Source organism: Cyrtonyx montezumae, unplaced genomic scaffold (genome assembly GCF_038088225.1).
Source record: "Cyrtonyx montezumae isolate F1298 unplaced genomic scaffold, pur_monq_1.0 scaffold_7, whole genome shotgun sequence".
Classification (NCBI taxonomy): Eukaryota; Metazoa; Chordata; class Aves; order Galliformes; family Odontophoridae; genus Cyrtonyx; species Cyrtonyx montezumae.
In genome coordinates, this window is record NW_027072078.1 from 30,845,026 (window position 1) to 30,861,677 (window position 16,652).

The window sequence follows — 16,652 nt, forward strand, 5'->3', positions numbered from 1 at the left end:
ATCTTTCCTGAAATGATGCACCAAAATGTAGCTGGTGACCTTGAGAGTACATCAGTTGGCAAGGCTTTATAGCAAGCTTTAAGTAGTTCTGTATTTTGAAATATATGGTATTTCTCCGTAAAATACTGCAAAACATGGGAAGGTGTTAAAACATAAAATCAATGCTTCAAGTTTAATACTATAAAAATGAATTTCCATAACAAGATGTGTAAGAGAGAGCTGCATAAAGCAGAACCAGGGTTCCCCTACACAGCTTTTTTCCTCTGTATTCATCGAGTACTTATAGTATTTTGTATTGCTTATGATTGAAGCTGTCTTTCTTCAGACTGCTGAAGGAGCAAAACAAATTATGTTGGCTATAGTGTTTTTTAATATTAAGACGTTGACTGGCCTAAGTAACGAGCAACAATCTGTTTGATGGACAGTAGAAATGCTTACGTTTATTACAGTGCTTTCCTCTCCAACCAGATGGGCAGTCACAGACATTTGGGCTTATACATTTCCCTCCATTCATGCACATGGGATCACAGACACCTGCAGATACATGTCAAAAGAAGAACAAACTAGCTGGAGAGAAAAGGAAGATTTTACTAGAAACTTCCTTACATCCTAAAGGTTGTGGATGCCCCATCCCTGACGGCATTCAAGGCCAGGCTGGAAGGGGCTGCAAGAGACCTGGTCTAGTGGGTGTCCCTGTCTATAGCATTGAGGTTGGATCTGGATAATCTTAAAGATGTATTTCAACCTAAACCATCCCATGATCCTAAGAGCTGCCTCGCTAGTAGATGAGAGAGGCGTTACTCTTGAGGATTCTCTGGAAAACATGAAGAAGTTTTCTGTGGATGCACCAAGTACTTAATAAAGCTTTAGCTTCCTGATTGAAAAGCATATTCTCACATATACAGTCAGATAAGAAAGAAGGATAGGTCGGCTTTGGGCAATTTTGGGAACATATCTTGCATTCAATCTAACTCAAAGACTAAATACATCTATTATTCTGTGACCTTTTTGCACTAGTATTTGTTAAAGTACTTATCTTTTTATAATGCTCATTCATATGAGTAAGATGCTCAGTTGTTTCTTCCAGCCAGAGGAAACCTGATGACTTTTTGTTAGATTTCATTAGAATTCCAATTCCTAATTTTTGCATTTCCTATCAGACTCTGCCTTTATAAACATCTATTGGTAAAGCCTCACTGTTTTGGCAAATCAAAGATCTGCAACAAAGCGAATCCTTTGACAGTGATGTTTAGATAGAGGTAGATGCCGCATGCAGGAACCCAGAGTCCTCATCTACTCTTTCTCCTTGACTGTTATGGGAACTGGAGGAAGGAAGTGTAAATGGTGGGTGCTGTTTAGAGATAGGATTTGCCTTTTATGTGGAAGCATGGAAGATGGTTTTGATAATTGAGTGGAAGAGAGGAAAACAGTATTACCTAGTAAATGGACTATGGAATGAAAGACAGGAGGAGTTTTTGAGAACACAGTTCTGTGGAATCTCTGCTGCTCTTTTTCAAGCTTTATGGGCACAATGGGATTTTGCAGTGTCCTGTTGCTGCTAGCAGCAGTCTGCAGCAGCTCTACCTGCACACTGAGCTGAGTGGCTCCCTGTGCTTCTCCAGGCACCAGGGGGCTGGCAGCTATAACATAGCACCATGGTACCTTTATTGGCCTTGGGACTGTGATATGACTTTTGGCACAGTGGCAGTAAGACCAAGTCAAGTCTTCAATACTTACGCTGTAGCAATTCTGGTTTTCAAGACATCTTTATGTATGGAGCTCTGACAATACTGTAACTGTACATAAAGTACTGTGTCAAAATAGGAATTATGTTTAAAAAATAGCAAATGAAAGCAGCCATTGTTATCTGGTGAGAGAGTGATCTTTTGTTCCTCTCTTAGGCATATGATTAGGCATCTTTAGATAAGCAGAGTTAGATTCTCTGATTATTCCTCAGATTTTCTGTGGACATGAAGAATGTGATGCACTGAATTATTGCGTTTGTGGCTTTTTGTGTCCTGGTCACTCGTTCTGTTCCTTCAGTGCAGATGCAGCACTGGCAGCTCTTTAAGCTCCATGGCTGCTCTTTCTTGGCTGCTAGATTTGCATTTTGTTCTGCGCCAAGACTCACAAGTCTCTCAGCATGGTGACCTGCCCTCAGGCAGGTCAGATTTACCCATGCTTATAAGGGCTGCTTGGACCCAAGCCCTAAAACTGTCATCCTCTTTTTCCTTCTTTCTCCACTTCTCCTGATCCATGCTGTATTCTTGGCATCTGCTTCCTAAGGCTAACAGGGATCTAGAGTTCTTGCTGAACTCTCAGAAAGTGCTGCAGCACCAGTCAAAGCATAGATGAATTTAAGGAGTTGTGACAACTGTAAGTCTGATTTCATCTTTTTTCCCCCCTTTCTTTCTCTCCTTTTTTTTTTGATCTCTTGTCACCCATAACAGATTTCTGACATCCAGTCTTACATTGTGCTGTGTTTGGCTTCTCGTTTCAATTATAAAACAGCTTAGATATTCACTATTTAGAAAACTGGCCCCAAACCATAAATCTCTGATCTAGCTTTCAAATAACTCTCAGCTTTATGATACTCACAGACCATAACATCCTCATGCTGACCTGCTGTCCCAAGATCGTATTGCTGAAATCCATGGATTTGGTCTGGAGATCAGAAGAAACTTGGACACTGTCCAAGCTCAGTGATACTTGTTCAAACAGAGGTTTCTATTTTTTTTTTATTTGTCCCTTAAATTTTTAATACACTTTTCACCTCATACAAAAAAAACTGCACTCTGTTCCTGTGATATCTGACATATTCTATGACAGCAGATGCTTTCTTCATTTATGAAGAGTTTAACTGTTGCACTTTTTGATTCGGTTTAGTTTTCAGTTTGTGTCTAACTGAACTTGTTCCAGCTCAATTTGCATTATAATTCAGCAAAACTTTAAGTGACAGGAAAGGTCTGGTCTTGGTCTGAGTAAAACATTACAGTTCAAACAGATTTTCAACTTGGGATCTATTTCTCTCGTTCAGCTGCCTTACAAACGAACAAGGAACCATGAAAATAGAGCACTAACTTCTTTTATGTTGCTTATTGCTTGCAGCATCTCTCACTTCAGGCAATAAATCCGAGGGAGTTCAATTCCAACATAACTAGGAGAAGAACTTAAGTGGGAAATGTAAGCTTGGGGCCATACCTGGTTGGACAGGCACTCTTGGCTCTCTGCCCTTCTGGGCAGACACTTTCTCAACATGATAGGGAAGACACAAGGCACCTTTATGTAAATGCATGCAGTGTTATCTCCCCTCCTTTTCTGCCTGACATTTCTACCTTGTTCTTTCTCCCTTTCTTTAACTTTCTTAAACACAATTCCATCTCAATACCCATCAGGCAGACTTCAACATTTGTTGATTATAACTAGTTCTGATCCTTTCTAGTCCCACTCCTTGGCCTCTGTGGAGGAGCTCCAATTTCAAAATAGCAAACAAAAATGTTACAGCCTCTCACAGGAAAACTAAATAAATTATCAGACACTATGAGAGCAAATCGAATTATCGTAATCCTCCCAGGCACTGGCATGACTTTGAAAAGTCTCACATTTTTTCCCTCCTCTCCCCTTGAAAAATGCCTAGCATCTCGACCCAAAGACAACAGGGGTTTGATAGGTTTTCTACCTGACTTGGGAACTAGTGTTAATGGAACGGATGTAAACACGTTTGTGTCTTCTCTTTGTTGCAATTTGATAGGGCATATCATTGGGGGTGTAGAGAGCCTTGTTCTAAGTATCCTGGGTGCAAGCTTGCTAGCAGACAATGGGTATCACTAAAGCCCTAATCCCATTCCCCGTGGTGTCAGCATCAGCGTTTCTGTGCTCTTCAGTAAGAACTGAAGCGCAGAATTCCATATGCAGCGTGTTACTTAATTCAATAAAGAGTGTGAAGGCCACAATTTGAAACTTAAAAATGATGTTTTTTTTTTAAACTGGCAAGTTAGATAAGCTAAGCCTGTGCTGAAGGTTAAAGTAAAAGCAAGATTACTTGCAGTATTTCAGATGAGGGTTGATTTGATAAGGTAACAAGCAGCTGCAGGTGTTAAGATAAAACACAGGTGTTTCACAGAACATTGTACAAAGTGTATGCAGTTCCTCTGGGTACTGAATGGGACTTACCAGTTGCTAACTTTCTGTAGTACAGTTATTTCTCTCCAAATGGCTTTAGAGCCCTTTGACCTTACAGTCACTTAAAAATTTCCTGTCACCCTTTGTTATAGGGTATGCCCTCTAGTCTGGCCTCACCCAGTGAAGTGCTTCTTGGGTTTGGACTAGATGATCTCTAGAGGTGCCTTCCAACTCCTACAATTCTATGAATCTTGCAACTCTTTTTATTATGGAACTCCACAGTTAGCTGTTCATCTCAAGGCAGACATCCTCCTGCTTCGTCAGCTGAAGAGAAGAGTTTTACTACAGAATAAATATTTCCAGAGATTACTAGAAATCTATGGAAAAAAAAGTTAAATGTTGTCTCTAAAGTCCAGTAGGTAACTGCTGGTGTAAGTAGCATCAGCAGTGGACACCTACAGCTCCAGCGTCTTCCTCTGTCTGCACTTACCACAATAAATTGACAGTAAACATTACCTTAAAGCACAGAATCATAGAATCCTTAAAGTTGGAAAGGAACTCTAAGATCATCTAGTCCAACCATCAACCCATCCCACCGTCCACACTAACCATGTCCCTCAGTGCCACATCCACATTTTTCCTGACCACCACCAGAGGCGGTGTCTCCTCCACTTCTCTGGGCAGTTCTCTGTGACATGCATAGTATTAAGCAAAATATCCCTGCTATGCAAAGTGAAGGGATATGCCTATAGTATGCTTCTCTGCATATACTATGAGCAATTAGGAGTAATGTCTTGTTCAAACGGTCACATTATTGGTCAAAAGTAGCTGCTTGTCAGTCTACAGTCAGTAACAAAAGCCAGATATTTCCTTCAGACTCATTTTTCAGTGCATTAGCAGATAAACAACGTTTCAGGTTGAACCTTATTCACCTTTTGGTGCAAGTACCCCATTGTAACTTTTTTTTTTAACTAGAAGTAAAACAAGTAGTGAAAAGCTTGTAATTTTGTCAGACGTCTTCATCACTGCCCCCATGATATCAAAACAGAAGGGACATTAAATCAGGCTCCTAAAATCTTAGCAGAATGAGATTTTCTGAAGTGTTTCAGGAATACCCCATGGTGTAGCTGAGCATCCATGTCCTTCCCTGACAACGTGAGTGCCCTGACTCCTTCCTTCTGAATCAAGAATTACCTGTCATCATGTATCCTGAGCCAAGCTGCTGATGAGGAGACAATGTGTCACACTGCAGTGCTGATTAGAAGATTTAGTTTTCAAGACAACTTTTTTTTTTTCTTTTTTTTTTCTGTTGCCCTGTAGAAGCTGAAGAAATTGACCTGTTTCTAAATGCATTCTGCCTTTAGGTGGAAGAGAGAAAATAGCCTCAAGCAGTAGCATCTGTGTGGGCCAGCTAAGGTAATGCATCAGGCTACAGCTTCACTGACAAAGAACACAGGAAAGCAGCCAAAAGAACACCTACTGGTAGATACAGACTTCAACATGTCCTTTAAGTCACCATTCCCTGTGCTGTTATTTGTACATGATTCACAGGCATGGCTTTTATTTCTAGCTGGTGTTGGTTTCGAACTGACTTCTCTGTGGGCCTAGCGCATATTTGTAGTTGCTCTCTCAATTGCTCTTTTGAGAAGTAGGATCAGTCACAGTTTTGGCTTTTGTATGTGTACATGTTGTTTTAATGTTCGTTTTCTCCTTTTGCTTAGTGGTTATTTTGATGTGGTGTGACATTCTCGAAAACAAAGAGCTGTAGCTAGGGAGGTACAGCACAGTAAGGATACCGAGCATGGGACAGATTTAAAAATAACACCGACTGGTCTTGTCAGGAAAATACAGATGACAAAACCCAAGCTGAGAGTAAAAACGAAGCCAGTAGATGTGAGAGCAGTTGGTTGCTGTGTTAAAACTGGCACTCCTGGTCTTTTTCCAATGTTTATTGGTAATATACATCACCTATTGATAAAACACAGAAATGGAGGAGAAGCTCTGTGCCAGAAATGCAGCAAGCTCGTGAATGCAGCCTTGAAATGTAAGGATGCTGCTGATCTTTTTCATAGGAAGAAAACGGGAGGGACGGGTCAGCAGTTTCACTAAACAGCACAGTTCAATTGATTGACTGGAAGTGAGGTTCCACTTCTCTCTGGCTGCATTATGCATCTCAGCAGCACTGCTCAGATGAGCCATTACCCTGAGTGCAGTAAAGAAGAGGTTGGCTGGATACTTCTAGGCTCCAAATAAGGAGTTAATCTTGCTCAATGATCTTTAATCCATTCAAGAAATGAATCACAAAGTTGATGTGTCTGGCTAAAAAGGGGATTTCTAACACAGGGCACTCTTGTATGGATTCTACTTGTCCTCACAGTAGCCAGAAACTAGTTGAGGTAGAAAACATCATTCCACACTTCAGAGGGTATAACTGATGCTCCACAGATCATTAGTAAGATGGATGTACCTATATATTTGCTGCCATGGAGGTTCCGATAGCACGTAGTACTAAAAAGTACATTGTGGGTTTGGGACAGTAGCAATTTCTAGTCCTATTTTATTCTGTTCCAAGGGCAGCCAGGAAATGTTAAGTTTTAGGCATGTGTGTTGTTCCAAATCTTGAGTTTCTCAGAAACTCCTTATTTTTGTTAATTTGGATTTGTAAATAAAGAAATGTATATCTAAACTTTATCGAAGTAACTTCAGATATGTAATCCAATGAATATCAGTAATTTATAGACTTAGATTAAATTCTAGGAAGCTGCAACTTTTCATGTGTATTAGAAGTTTGCAAGTTTTGTACAAGGTTTTTCTAAAATTTGGATCCTTATCCATATCAAGCTACCAATTATTTTGAGGTTTAGTCATCCCCATTTCTTGCTTCATGTATTTCTAACAGAGATGCAAAGCAATTCTTCAATAAATTACCTTTCTGAATAGTAAAATATAATCTGGTAGAAACCTCTGAGGGATGCATTGCAGGAGAACAAATTACTACAAGACACAGAGGGAGCTGTAAATGTAGTTGTGAAGGGTGCCGTGACAGTTTGCATTGATAATGTATTCACGTTACCACACAGCTCTGGCAGTAAGAGTTAGTTTGCATCACCTAACGTGCATTTCAGAAGAAAAAAAATGCCTGAAAAACTGTAGACCATATAGACTGCAGTATGACGCCAGGGCCTTGCCTAATTGTGTCTGGTCTTTGTTCTGATGTGTACTCTGATGTACCTGTGGGGACCTTTAGAGTTATTAAAGCAGGAAATAAATCTAATTCAGGTATTGGATCAGAGAAGAAATTGGGAAAAGTAATGAATACCGGATGGCATAACTACTGAGATGTCAGACTCAGCTCTGCGTGTTGATGTGCAGTGTACTGGGTTCCTATCTGCGCCATTATGTCGTTCTCATCAGGTGATACAGTTTTACTGCTGGTAAAAGAGGAGCCTGGTCTCTCTGTCTCCCTGAATGATTCCCTGGCAGTGCATGGTTGGAAAGACTGTTAAACCCCAGAACACCGTGAAAACAAGTAAGGAATGGCCTCTCCAATTCAGATAGGGGATTGTCCGCTGTCCTTGGACTAAAATATTTCTCCCTCTAGGCCCCCTTTGCCTGTCTTCACTTATCAAGTAAAACTCTTCCTGGAAGTGCATTGTTAAGGTGTTTGGATAGGTGCATGATATTTCTTCCTCCTTCAGAATGATGATAAACATTCAGTTGACAGACAAAATAAGCACATGCAGGTGTATGTAAGGTGTATTTGGGGAATATTCTGCTGTTAACTGTCAGATTTTGAGATCCTTAGCAAAGCCTTTTTTCTCTTACCAATTAGCTTTAGTCTGATTGCAGTGCCATTAATTTGAAAGAGTGTCTCGCTATTCTTTATTCTCATCTTTGTGACTGTTAGTATATAATTAACATGGGGAATTGTGAAATATACTCTCAGCACAACTTACATTCTCATCTTGTTTGGGTCTTGTGCTTGGTAACATTTTCTCTTCATTGAGGAATGCTCTGTGCTTTATTAGGTCAGCGAACCATTACGGCTTGTGTATAAATTGTTCTCTAGAGCTGTTTCCTTGTCATGCTTGAGTAAGAAGTGAAAAGGGATTCTCATATACATTGTTTTCCTCTGTTGATTGTTTTTGCAGTTTCAGTCCTTGCATTATGACCTGCCATTTAGGTGTGCTTTCATTGCTCGGAGTGAGCTAAGCTCACCCATGCTTGATGCAATTTGGTGTATTTTCACCTGTACTAAAGTAAAACGGAAGAGGAACTGAAGGCAACTGAAGAGAACTGTGGTGAAATGGGAGATAGCTTCAAGCCAATAAGAGGAAGAGCAGCAGATCCATGGTCTGGCTTACAGCCAGCTGGGAAGCAAGGACCTTGTCTACAGAAGGCATCTGCCTTGGATGGGAGCCCTTCCAGAAGAGGAACTGCTGTCTGCCTTGGCACTGCACTGATCTGCTATTCATAGTGCTATTATCTGTCTTAGGAAGTAGGCTAAGTCTTACATGGGAATCGATGTTATGCCAAGGTCTTTTTGTGGTCAAGCAGACAATGTAATTTCCAGAATGGTCCACTCCCTGCGCTTTTCCTGTGGTAGATTTTACATCCCTTTTTTAAGAGAAGACAGCAAAAAAAAACCTTGATTAGAAATGGGCCCCGAAATGTCTTGTTACTGAAATCAATTCATGGAAAAGCCACTCATCCTCCCACAGAAGCCCACGGCTAAGAGAAATCTGTCAATTCAGGAATCCCTGCTGTTTAAGTATTCATTTACATACAGCAGCAGATCAGACACATTTCTTTAGTGCATTTAAGATACAAATAAAGAAATATTGGCCCAAACCCCAGATTCTGTACTCCTGCAAAAATCATTCCGTAGTCTGTGAATGTTTTTCTTATGGAATGTATAAAAATTCAATAAGGTTTCTTTGCCTGCTTATTTAGGGTATATAATCAGTTCTTACCCAGATACTTTCTTGTTCTCTTTCTGAAAAATAAGGTTAGAGATGACTGTATGTGCTCAGAGCCCCTATTAAGATAAATGCACCAGCTATGTGTATGTGAACCAAAGGTAGCTAGCTTTGACACAAGGCCAGCTAATGGCTTTGTGACACATCCTTGCTAAGAGAGAAGAGAGGAGAAGAGCTCTGACCGCAGACTGGAAGCAGACCATCCCCTGAGCTACCGTCTCCAGTTTGGCTCTCTCTCTGTCTCTGGGAAGTCAGAGCTCACCCCATTCACCCCACGCAAACTGCAGAGATCAGTTTATGCTCAGCAGAATGGGAAAGACAGTAGTAGCCCTGAATATTTTTTCCTTTGTCTTCTGTTGCATATCTTGCCCAAGGAAGGAAGATGTCATCTAATACAGCCTATTCTGTTATGTAAGCTTCAAAATCAAGTAAGAACTGAGACGAATATTTCCTTTTCATATGTCCCCAGACCACACACCCAGTCTACAAGCAGATCTGCCAATTCTTCGACTGCTGTCAGCACAACTAACGCTGTTTGCATCAGTTAAAGAGCCTCTCTACATGAGCAGCTGTTTACTAATTTCCAAACACCCACTTGCTGAGGACACTGGCCATCCAGAAACCTTGGCCAAATCATCGTTGCTTATGAGCACATCCTTGACATGTGAAAAGCAGCTCTGTGACTAAGGGTGGCTCCATTCATTGGATTAGGCATGAGGGTTGTTCCCTGCTCGGCTGTGTGGGAGGGATGCTGGAGCTCTTGTCTGCAAACTCGCTGATTTTGGATGGCTTGAGGCAATCTGCCTACTCAGTGAGGATGTTCCAGAGAATATACTGCCGGTTGTTAAGATGATAACTCAATAGAAGTGTAATTTGTTGAGCAGTAAAGCTTCCTGCTTACGCAACTTGCAAGGAAATAGTCTACAGAAACTTGCCATGGGAGGGCTGGAATTCAGGAAGTCAGTGGCTTTCACAGTGTGACATAGCTTAGCAAAATTTGCCTTTGAAACCTGGTGTTCACATTTCCAATTTAGTTTGTCACTAGATTTCATACAAGACCTCATGGTTCTGGGAAGGAAAGAGAGAAGGGGAGGGGTGAGAGGAACGTAGGGCTAAAAGAATGAGTGAGAGTTATACTGCATGCTGTGTGCTGGCTATAAATCCTGCCTGCAGGAATAACAAAAGCGGAGAAATAATTATCTCCTAACTTTGAGATGCAATCTGCAAACTCCTAGTGTTGAATGGGTCTGGTGCTATAGAACAGCTGTGTGCAGGAATGCAGCCTCTGTTTGAAGCCATACACTAAACACATCCAGCTGACAAGGACAGGAGGGCTTGGGGCTGCAGCATGGGCTGAGGTTTGCTTCGTATTCTGCAGCAGGGGGGAAGAGGAATTCAGCCTTGCTCTCCTGTGCCCTTTGCTTGCTGATAAGCTCCAGAGGGAGCTGTGGCTTGCCTTTTTGCTCGGAGATGATCTTGCCAGCACAGAAGGAGGGATAAACCTGGGGTTCCATGAATCTCTTTTTCTCTCCACTCCAATCCGTCATATGAAAAGTGAACTCAGCTTTTATTAGTGATCCTTAGAAAGTTATTCATAAAGCAGCCCAATGAAAATGTCCATGAATACACAACATTTGATCTATTATTTGCTTTTAATGTTTGTAAGAATGTGTTAGGAATTCGTATGAACACTGTGTTAGTCTCATGAAATCAGTGAAACTCCAGGGCAGCTACAGCTGTGCATTTTCATCAAAAAGGAATTTTAAACCGCAGACAAATAGCTTTTCCTTATTACTAAAGCGGAGGATGTTTTTTCCTGATGCTAAGTTGATCCAGAAATATATTTCATTTTGAAGTGCTGTCAGTGTTTGCCTCCTTACGCTCAACAAGACCGATTGCATTGAAAACAAGGCGCAGCAAGTGAGGACGCAAGGTTGTACAATTGCTGATGCATAACCACACATTTCCTTGTCAGCTCTGACACCCTCCCGTCCTGGGTGTGGGTGTCTGGTTTGCATAATCACCAGGCAGTTATTTATCAGCAAACACACCAGGCAAAGCCTTATATTTCAGCTGGCAGCCAATCAGACTGGGTTGATTTACGTCTCTTTGGAAGCGATGTTTATTTACATAGAGAACAAGCACAAACTTTCAGGCTGAATGCCTTTCTCTGCTCACCGAGGAGGCAAAGATGATTAAAGCTGAATAGTGAAAGCACGAAGCTCCCACTCTGCCCTGCAAGTTCACAGCTGCCAGGCAGAGTATCAGCAACGCTGAGCTGTACAGGGATGGATGTGAACATCCTAAGGCCTGTTGCTTTACATTTAAAATAAACCAGTAGCGAATCTGGGCTTGGTTTAGGAATAACCTATCTTTGGTTGGCTGCCACGGCTTTTAGGTTTAACTGTCTCCTCCAGTTGACAACCTGAAGCTGCCAAAAGCAAACAGAAGCTTTTGTTTCTCTGTCCGTGCAGGAGAGATTTATGAAGGAAGGAGAAATATCTAAAAGCAATGGAAACAGTGCCAAAATATCCAAGGGGTAAGTGCTCAAAGAACTGATTAGAATTGTTCTTCTGCTGTCATTATGCATCATCACTGTCTGGTAACTGTATAACTATATATACATGTGCAGCTAGTGACACTGCAAACAGCTACATGCCATGTTAACTCTTTTTGGAACATAGAATGAGAGTTGTGGTATGATTCTATGGTATTTTTTTCCTCTGCATTAAGGAAATGGGGTTGGGTAGTGCAATTTATTTTCCACTTTTTAATTTGCCTATATAAATAAGTTCATAATACATGGCTATATGTTTCTAATCCTTAAATGTACTCCAAGTATGTCAGCTGACCAATCATGCCAGTACCTAGATTGTATCTAAAACCACATGGTTAAAAGGCTCAAAGGGCATCTGGTGTCTGAATTCTGAAACCTAGCTGAGGACCACCTCTGAGTGGTGTGACCAGTCGTTTTCTCCATTGGTAGGGAGGGTTTGGAGCTGAGGCTCACTGCTGCCATGTGGCCTCCAGAGCCTCGTGTGAGCAGGAGAGGAGTCGCCTGGATCCTCTGGTAGAGAAGCTGGTTCATATGTCAGCAATGCCAAGACATAGAACTGTAATAGCAACTGCTTGTTACAAAGAGCTGTGAATAACTTATTAGTTTCTATGGAACACGTTATCAGTCCCTGTGCAGTTGATTATAAAAAGGAAAAAAAATATACTCAACTTTTTTCACCTATTAAGTTAGGAAGCATATAGTTGCCCTTGGCTTCTAGTTTCTCTTCATTCATCCCAGACGCAGAGCCATTCTTTAAGTTCTTATAACATGAAGCTAAATAAAGCAGACTATATCCTGACTCTGAAAGTAGAATGGAGGCTCAGATTAAACGGCACAAAAAATATTTTCACCTTCTGAGGAAACTTTACCACAGAAGATTGTACCAAAATGGGCAACAAAAACTTCAGAAGCTTAGAAGCAGAAGTGGGAGCGTTTAGGGGAATGCTTTGCTGGGCTGCAGCCATGATCAACTCTTTCTCTTTGATCTATCTCTAGATGTGGTAGTATGTTCAGAGAAGGAAACAGCACTTTTCTAATGTTCTCTAACCTCACAAACAAAATGCCAGACACGAGGTTTTTTCCTCCTTTCTTCCCTCTAGCTTGTTCCTGCCAGAACAGACTATTCAATTGTATCCTCAGCAGCCAGGCAGGGCTGTGCACTGCGATTCCCTCCGCTGAAGCAGAGGAGAGCTGCAGTGTAGGGCTTTTGTTGCTGGAAGGAATTTTTTACCCACTTTTTTTTCTGTGTGTGAGAGACATAAAGTGCTCTGGAAACATACAGATTCTTCCTGCCAAGAATGGTTGTTTTCGCAGCTTCCCTTTTGCCAACTTCAAACTGGTTAAGAAGTAATAATAGTAAGTTTTCCTATACATATCCTGGATTCCCTGACTAACAGAAATTGTTGAGCAAAATTACTTGAAAAAGTCCCCAAAAAAAAATATTTTCCCGTGAGAAGAATATGAATACAATTGCTAAGATGAAGAGAGAGCTTTCAGTAACAAGAGCAAAGGCAAGGCATTATTAGCTTTTGCTAATTAATATGAGATTCCAATATTTTTAAGGTTTTCAGCTGTTCTGCCTTTGGCTTTATTTTTTTCCTCCTTAGAATCATTAATGCCAAATAATTAATTCTTCTCCAAATACAATGAGGATTAATCATTCTGAATCCATGAAGTATTTAAGGACTCTAGCAAAACGTTCTGCTCCCCACATTGACCCGAAATAGTGCTATTCTAATTAACAGGTTGGTACAAGACCTAATATAGAGTCACAGTATCACAGAATCATAGAGTGGTTTGGGTTGGAAGGGCCCTTTAAGACCATCTAGTTCCAACTCCCCTGCTATAGGGACAACTCCCTCTAGACCACACAGCTCACAGCCCCATCCAGCCTGGCCTTGAATGCTTCCAGAGAAGGGGGCATCCACATCCTCTCTGGGCAACTTATTCCAGTGAACAATTCTCTAGTCCTCTGTGTGCTATGGTAAAGATATAGTTCATTGAGAATACATATTCCATTCACCTTTCACAAAAGGAATAAAAACTGTTTCGTTTCAGAGAACACTGGAAAACAAAGGGAAGTTTGTAACTCACTTTTCTGACATCTTCTCCCAGTGTAGCCCTCAATACAGGAGCACACATTGGTTCGAACACAGTGGCCACCATTCTTACAAGGAGGAATGCAGACAGCTAGAGAAAGAAAGGGAGAAGTCTGTTGTGCTGAAACCAAAGCAGGTGTCACTGTCTTTTAAATATAGGTCCTTTATTGAGGTGCGTGTGTTGGGAGAACAGTCTGTGGAGGCTTATTGTTTATTTGGGTAGAGAAGATGTCTCTCCAAAGAGTCATTCAGGCTGACGCCCAGCTGAGAACTCAGTTCTCTCTGGTTTGTGTAAGGAATGTGGGACACGACTCCTCTCACCTAATCTCTTTTAGATACCTAAAGCTAAGTGGTGGGAATATCCTAGAGAACCTTTTTGGTTTTTAGCTCTAAATGAAGGGCTTCTTCAAGAGCAGCTGCCCTTGAAATATCAGTGTTTGATATTTGATGACTTGTTTTGGGAGTATTCTTCCCTCCTTCATCAAGCTGGGGGAAGAGCTTTGCTTTTCTTCAGCATCCAGCCACTATCTACATCACTTAGATGTCGAAAATCACCTTCTGTATTGAACATCAAGAGAAAGATCATCAAGTTACAGAGTGTGCATAATTTTTCCCTCTGTCTTTCCCTGGCATCGTCACAAAAACAAAGAGCTTCCAGCAAGCTCTACTGTCATTAATCATTCATTTGAGAAAACATGCATTAGGATATGCATTCATATAGGAACTCCAGGGAAACAAAACAAAGAGATAAACATTTAATATTGAAATAGTTCATTTGGTAATAAGAGTGTATTTACATCCCTAGATTTGTGAGGGAGTTTTAAAGCCAAGCCCAATGCAGGTGTCTTTTCAGCTATTTGAGCCCTAAAGTTTCTTCCTCGTGCCTGTTCTGCTTGGTCTAATGGGTAGTTAAAAGGATTTATTCTGGTTGGATAGTAAGAAAATTGTTTCTTAGTAAGGGAGTGGTGGAGTCAACATTTCTGGGGGTGTTTAAGACCTATGGAGATGTGACAATGATGGACATGATTAATGGGCATGGTGGATTGAGTTGAGGTTGGACTTGGTGATCTGTCTTTTCCAGCTTCAATGATTCTATGATTAATTTGACTTCTGTAGCACGAGTGAATCGAATCAGAGGCACCGTTACCCTCAGATTAGAGCTGTGCTATTTAGGAGATGGTTTCAAATCCACATCCTACACAAAAAGTAGTCAGCGTGATATTTAATCAGATATTTAAGCAGAGACCTGAGGAAGTCCCATGTAAGTCTGCCATTCACAACATGTTAGGATGGTCAAGCAGGTGATACAGTGAGGCCCATCTGAAGGAAAATCACTGTCTGCCTCTGAAACACACTATAATACCCACTATAGAATGCAAAATGAACAAAGTTGAGCCATGCTTTAATGTTTAATTGAATATATGCTAATTAGTGATAGACTTGGCTTCAAATACTTTGAGATTAATTGTTTGGTTACCATTAATGCCAGCCTAAATAAGTGCTTACTCCTTCACAATACCATTAAGAGCACTTTAATGCAGATTTACGACAGACCACAGCATCCACAGAACACACAGGGAGTTATGACGAGGCAAATCTCTCGTATACTGCATGTGGGGGCAGGCAGTGATATAGGCTGCTGTTTATGTTTTAAGCCTGGATCCTTTATCAACATGATGAATAGAACTTTCTTACCTCTCTGGCACTGGGGCCCATAGAAACCGTAAGGACACAAGCAAGTATTTGGTCGTACACAGATTCCTCCGTTTAAGCACACGGGATTGCACACAGCTGTATGTGAATGTAAGATAAATTTATTAATATCTTATCACTGATTTTTTTTACACTAGGTGCTCTTTTGCTGCTGCACATGACATTAGAATAAATATTGCTAGCTATGCTGTGATAAATTTCACGTGATCCTTGCTGGTCAGTTAAGCTGTGGCATTTATTCATTGTCAACACAGTAGGTGCATTTCAGTGATGTTTTAGCATAGCTAGAGGTATGAAATAAAATATTATTTAGTAGTTTATTTCTCATATCTTTTTTGGGCTTACCCAGCTTGTTTGTTTTCACTTTGGTATCCCAACCACCTGCAATCCCCAGGTAACAAAATGCAGTCACACTGCAAACAATCTGTCTAACCTGGAAAAAAGATATTAGCCATTTGCTGCTTTGTCTGAGTGCAGCAGAGCAGAGTGGCATTTCAGACAAGCTGAATACGTATGCACCACAAAACCTCTGTTTGTTCTGCCTCATTTAAATGCCAGTTCCCACAAACATATTGGCTCATGTATCATCAACAAAGCCACTGGCTTTGCCTGTTTATTTATCTGTTATTACTATAGATGATATAACAGGCATTAGGAATTAAAGGCTGTCTGACATATTTCTACATGGCAAGTACCTGACTGTAGAAAAAGAAAGGTATTTCAGTTGTGAACTACTTCAGCTGGGAAGTCACTGTGTGAAGAATAAGGATGATCGTGCAAATTTTATTACGTAGAGACACTTTAAAATAGGCTTTTTCCTTCTATCCCTTTTGTCTTTCAGTGTCTTACAGAATAGCTCATTAGATAAATTAAATAAATTTAAGCTTAAATAAATTAAGTGTCACTAAAATGTTTCAGAAGAACTAAAGGAGAAATAAAATGTCAATTTGGAGAGAGAAGAAAGTGAAATTGTAGTCTAAATGAGAATCTTTTCTGACTAAGCAGCAATCACTTAAGAAGTCAAAATGGACTTTGCTCATTGCTAATGGTAAATTTGGATTAGTTCCCTCTTTGCCCTAGCTAGTTCACAGATGTACACGCTCTGATAGTGTTTATATTTCCATAGTTAACAACCCTACGTTTCCTTTTTTTTTTTTTTTTTGCTTTGCTACCCATGTGCAT

General features: G+C 40.7%; 1 protein-coding gene across 1 annotated transcript in view; it reads right to left on the minus strand.

Annotated features, from left to right (window-relative positions):
* Nucleotides 1-16,652, minus strand: part of LOC136057731 (von Willebrand factor D and EGF domain-containing protein-like) — a 161,992-nt gene that overhangs the window by 13,679 nt on the left and 131,661 nt on the right. Inside the window, exons 24-26 of the mRNA XM_065750577.1 lie at nt 15,453-15,548; nt 13,753-13,848; nt 439-534 (exon numbers count right to left, since the gene is read on the minus strand). Of these exons, the coding sequence (XP_065606649.1) occupies nt 439-534; nt 13,753-13,848; nt 15,453-15,548 (288 nt within the window). The remainder of the gene's footprint in view (nt 1-438; nt 535-13,752; nt 13,849-15,452; nt 15,549-16,652) is intronic.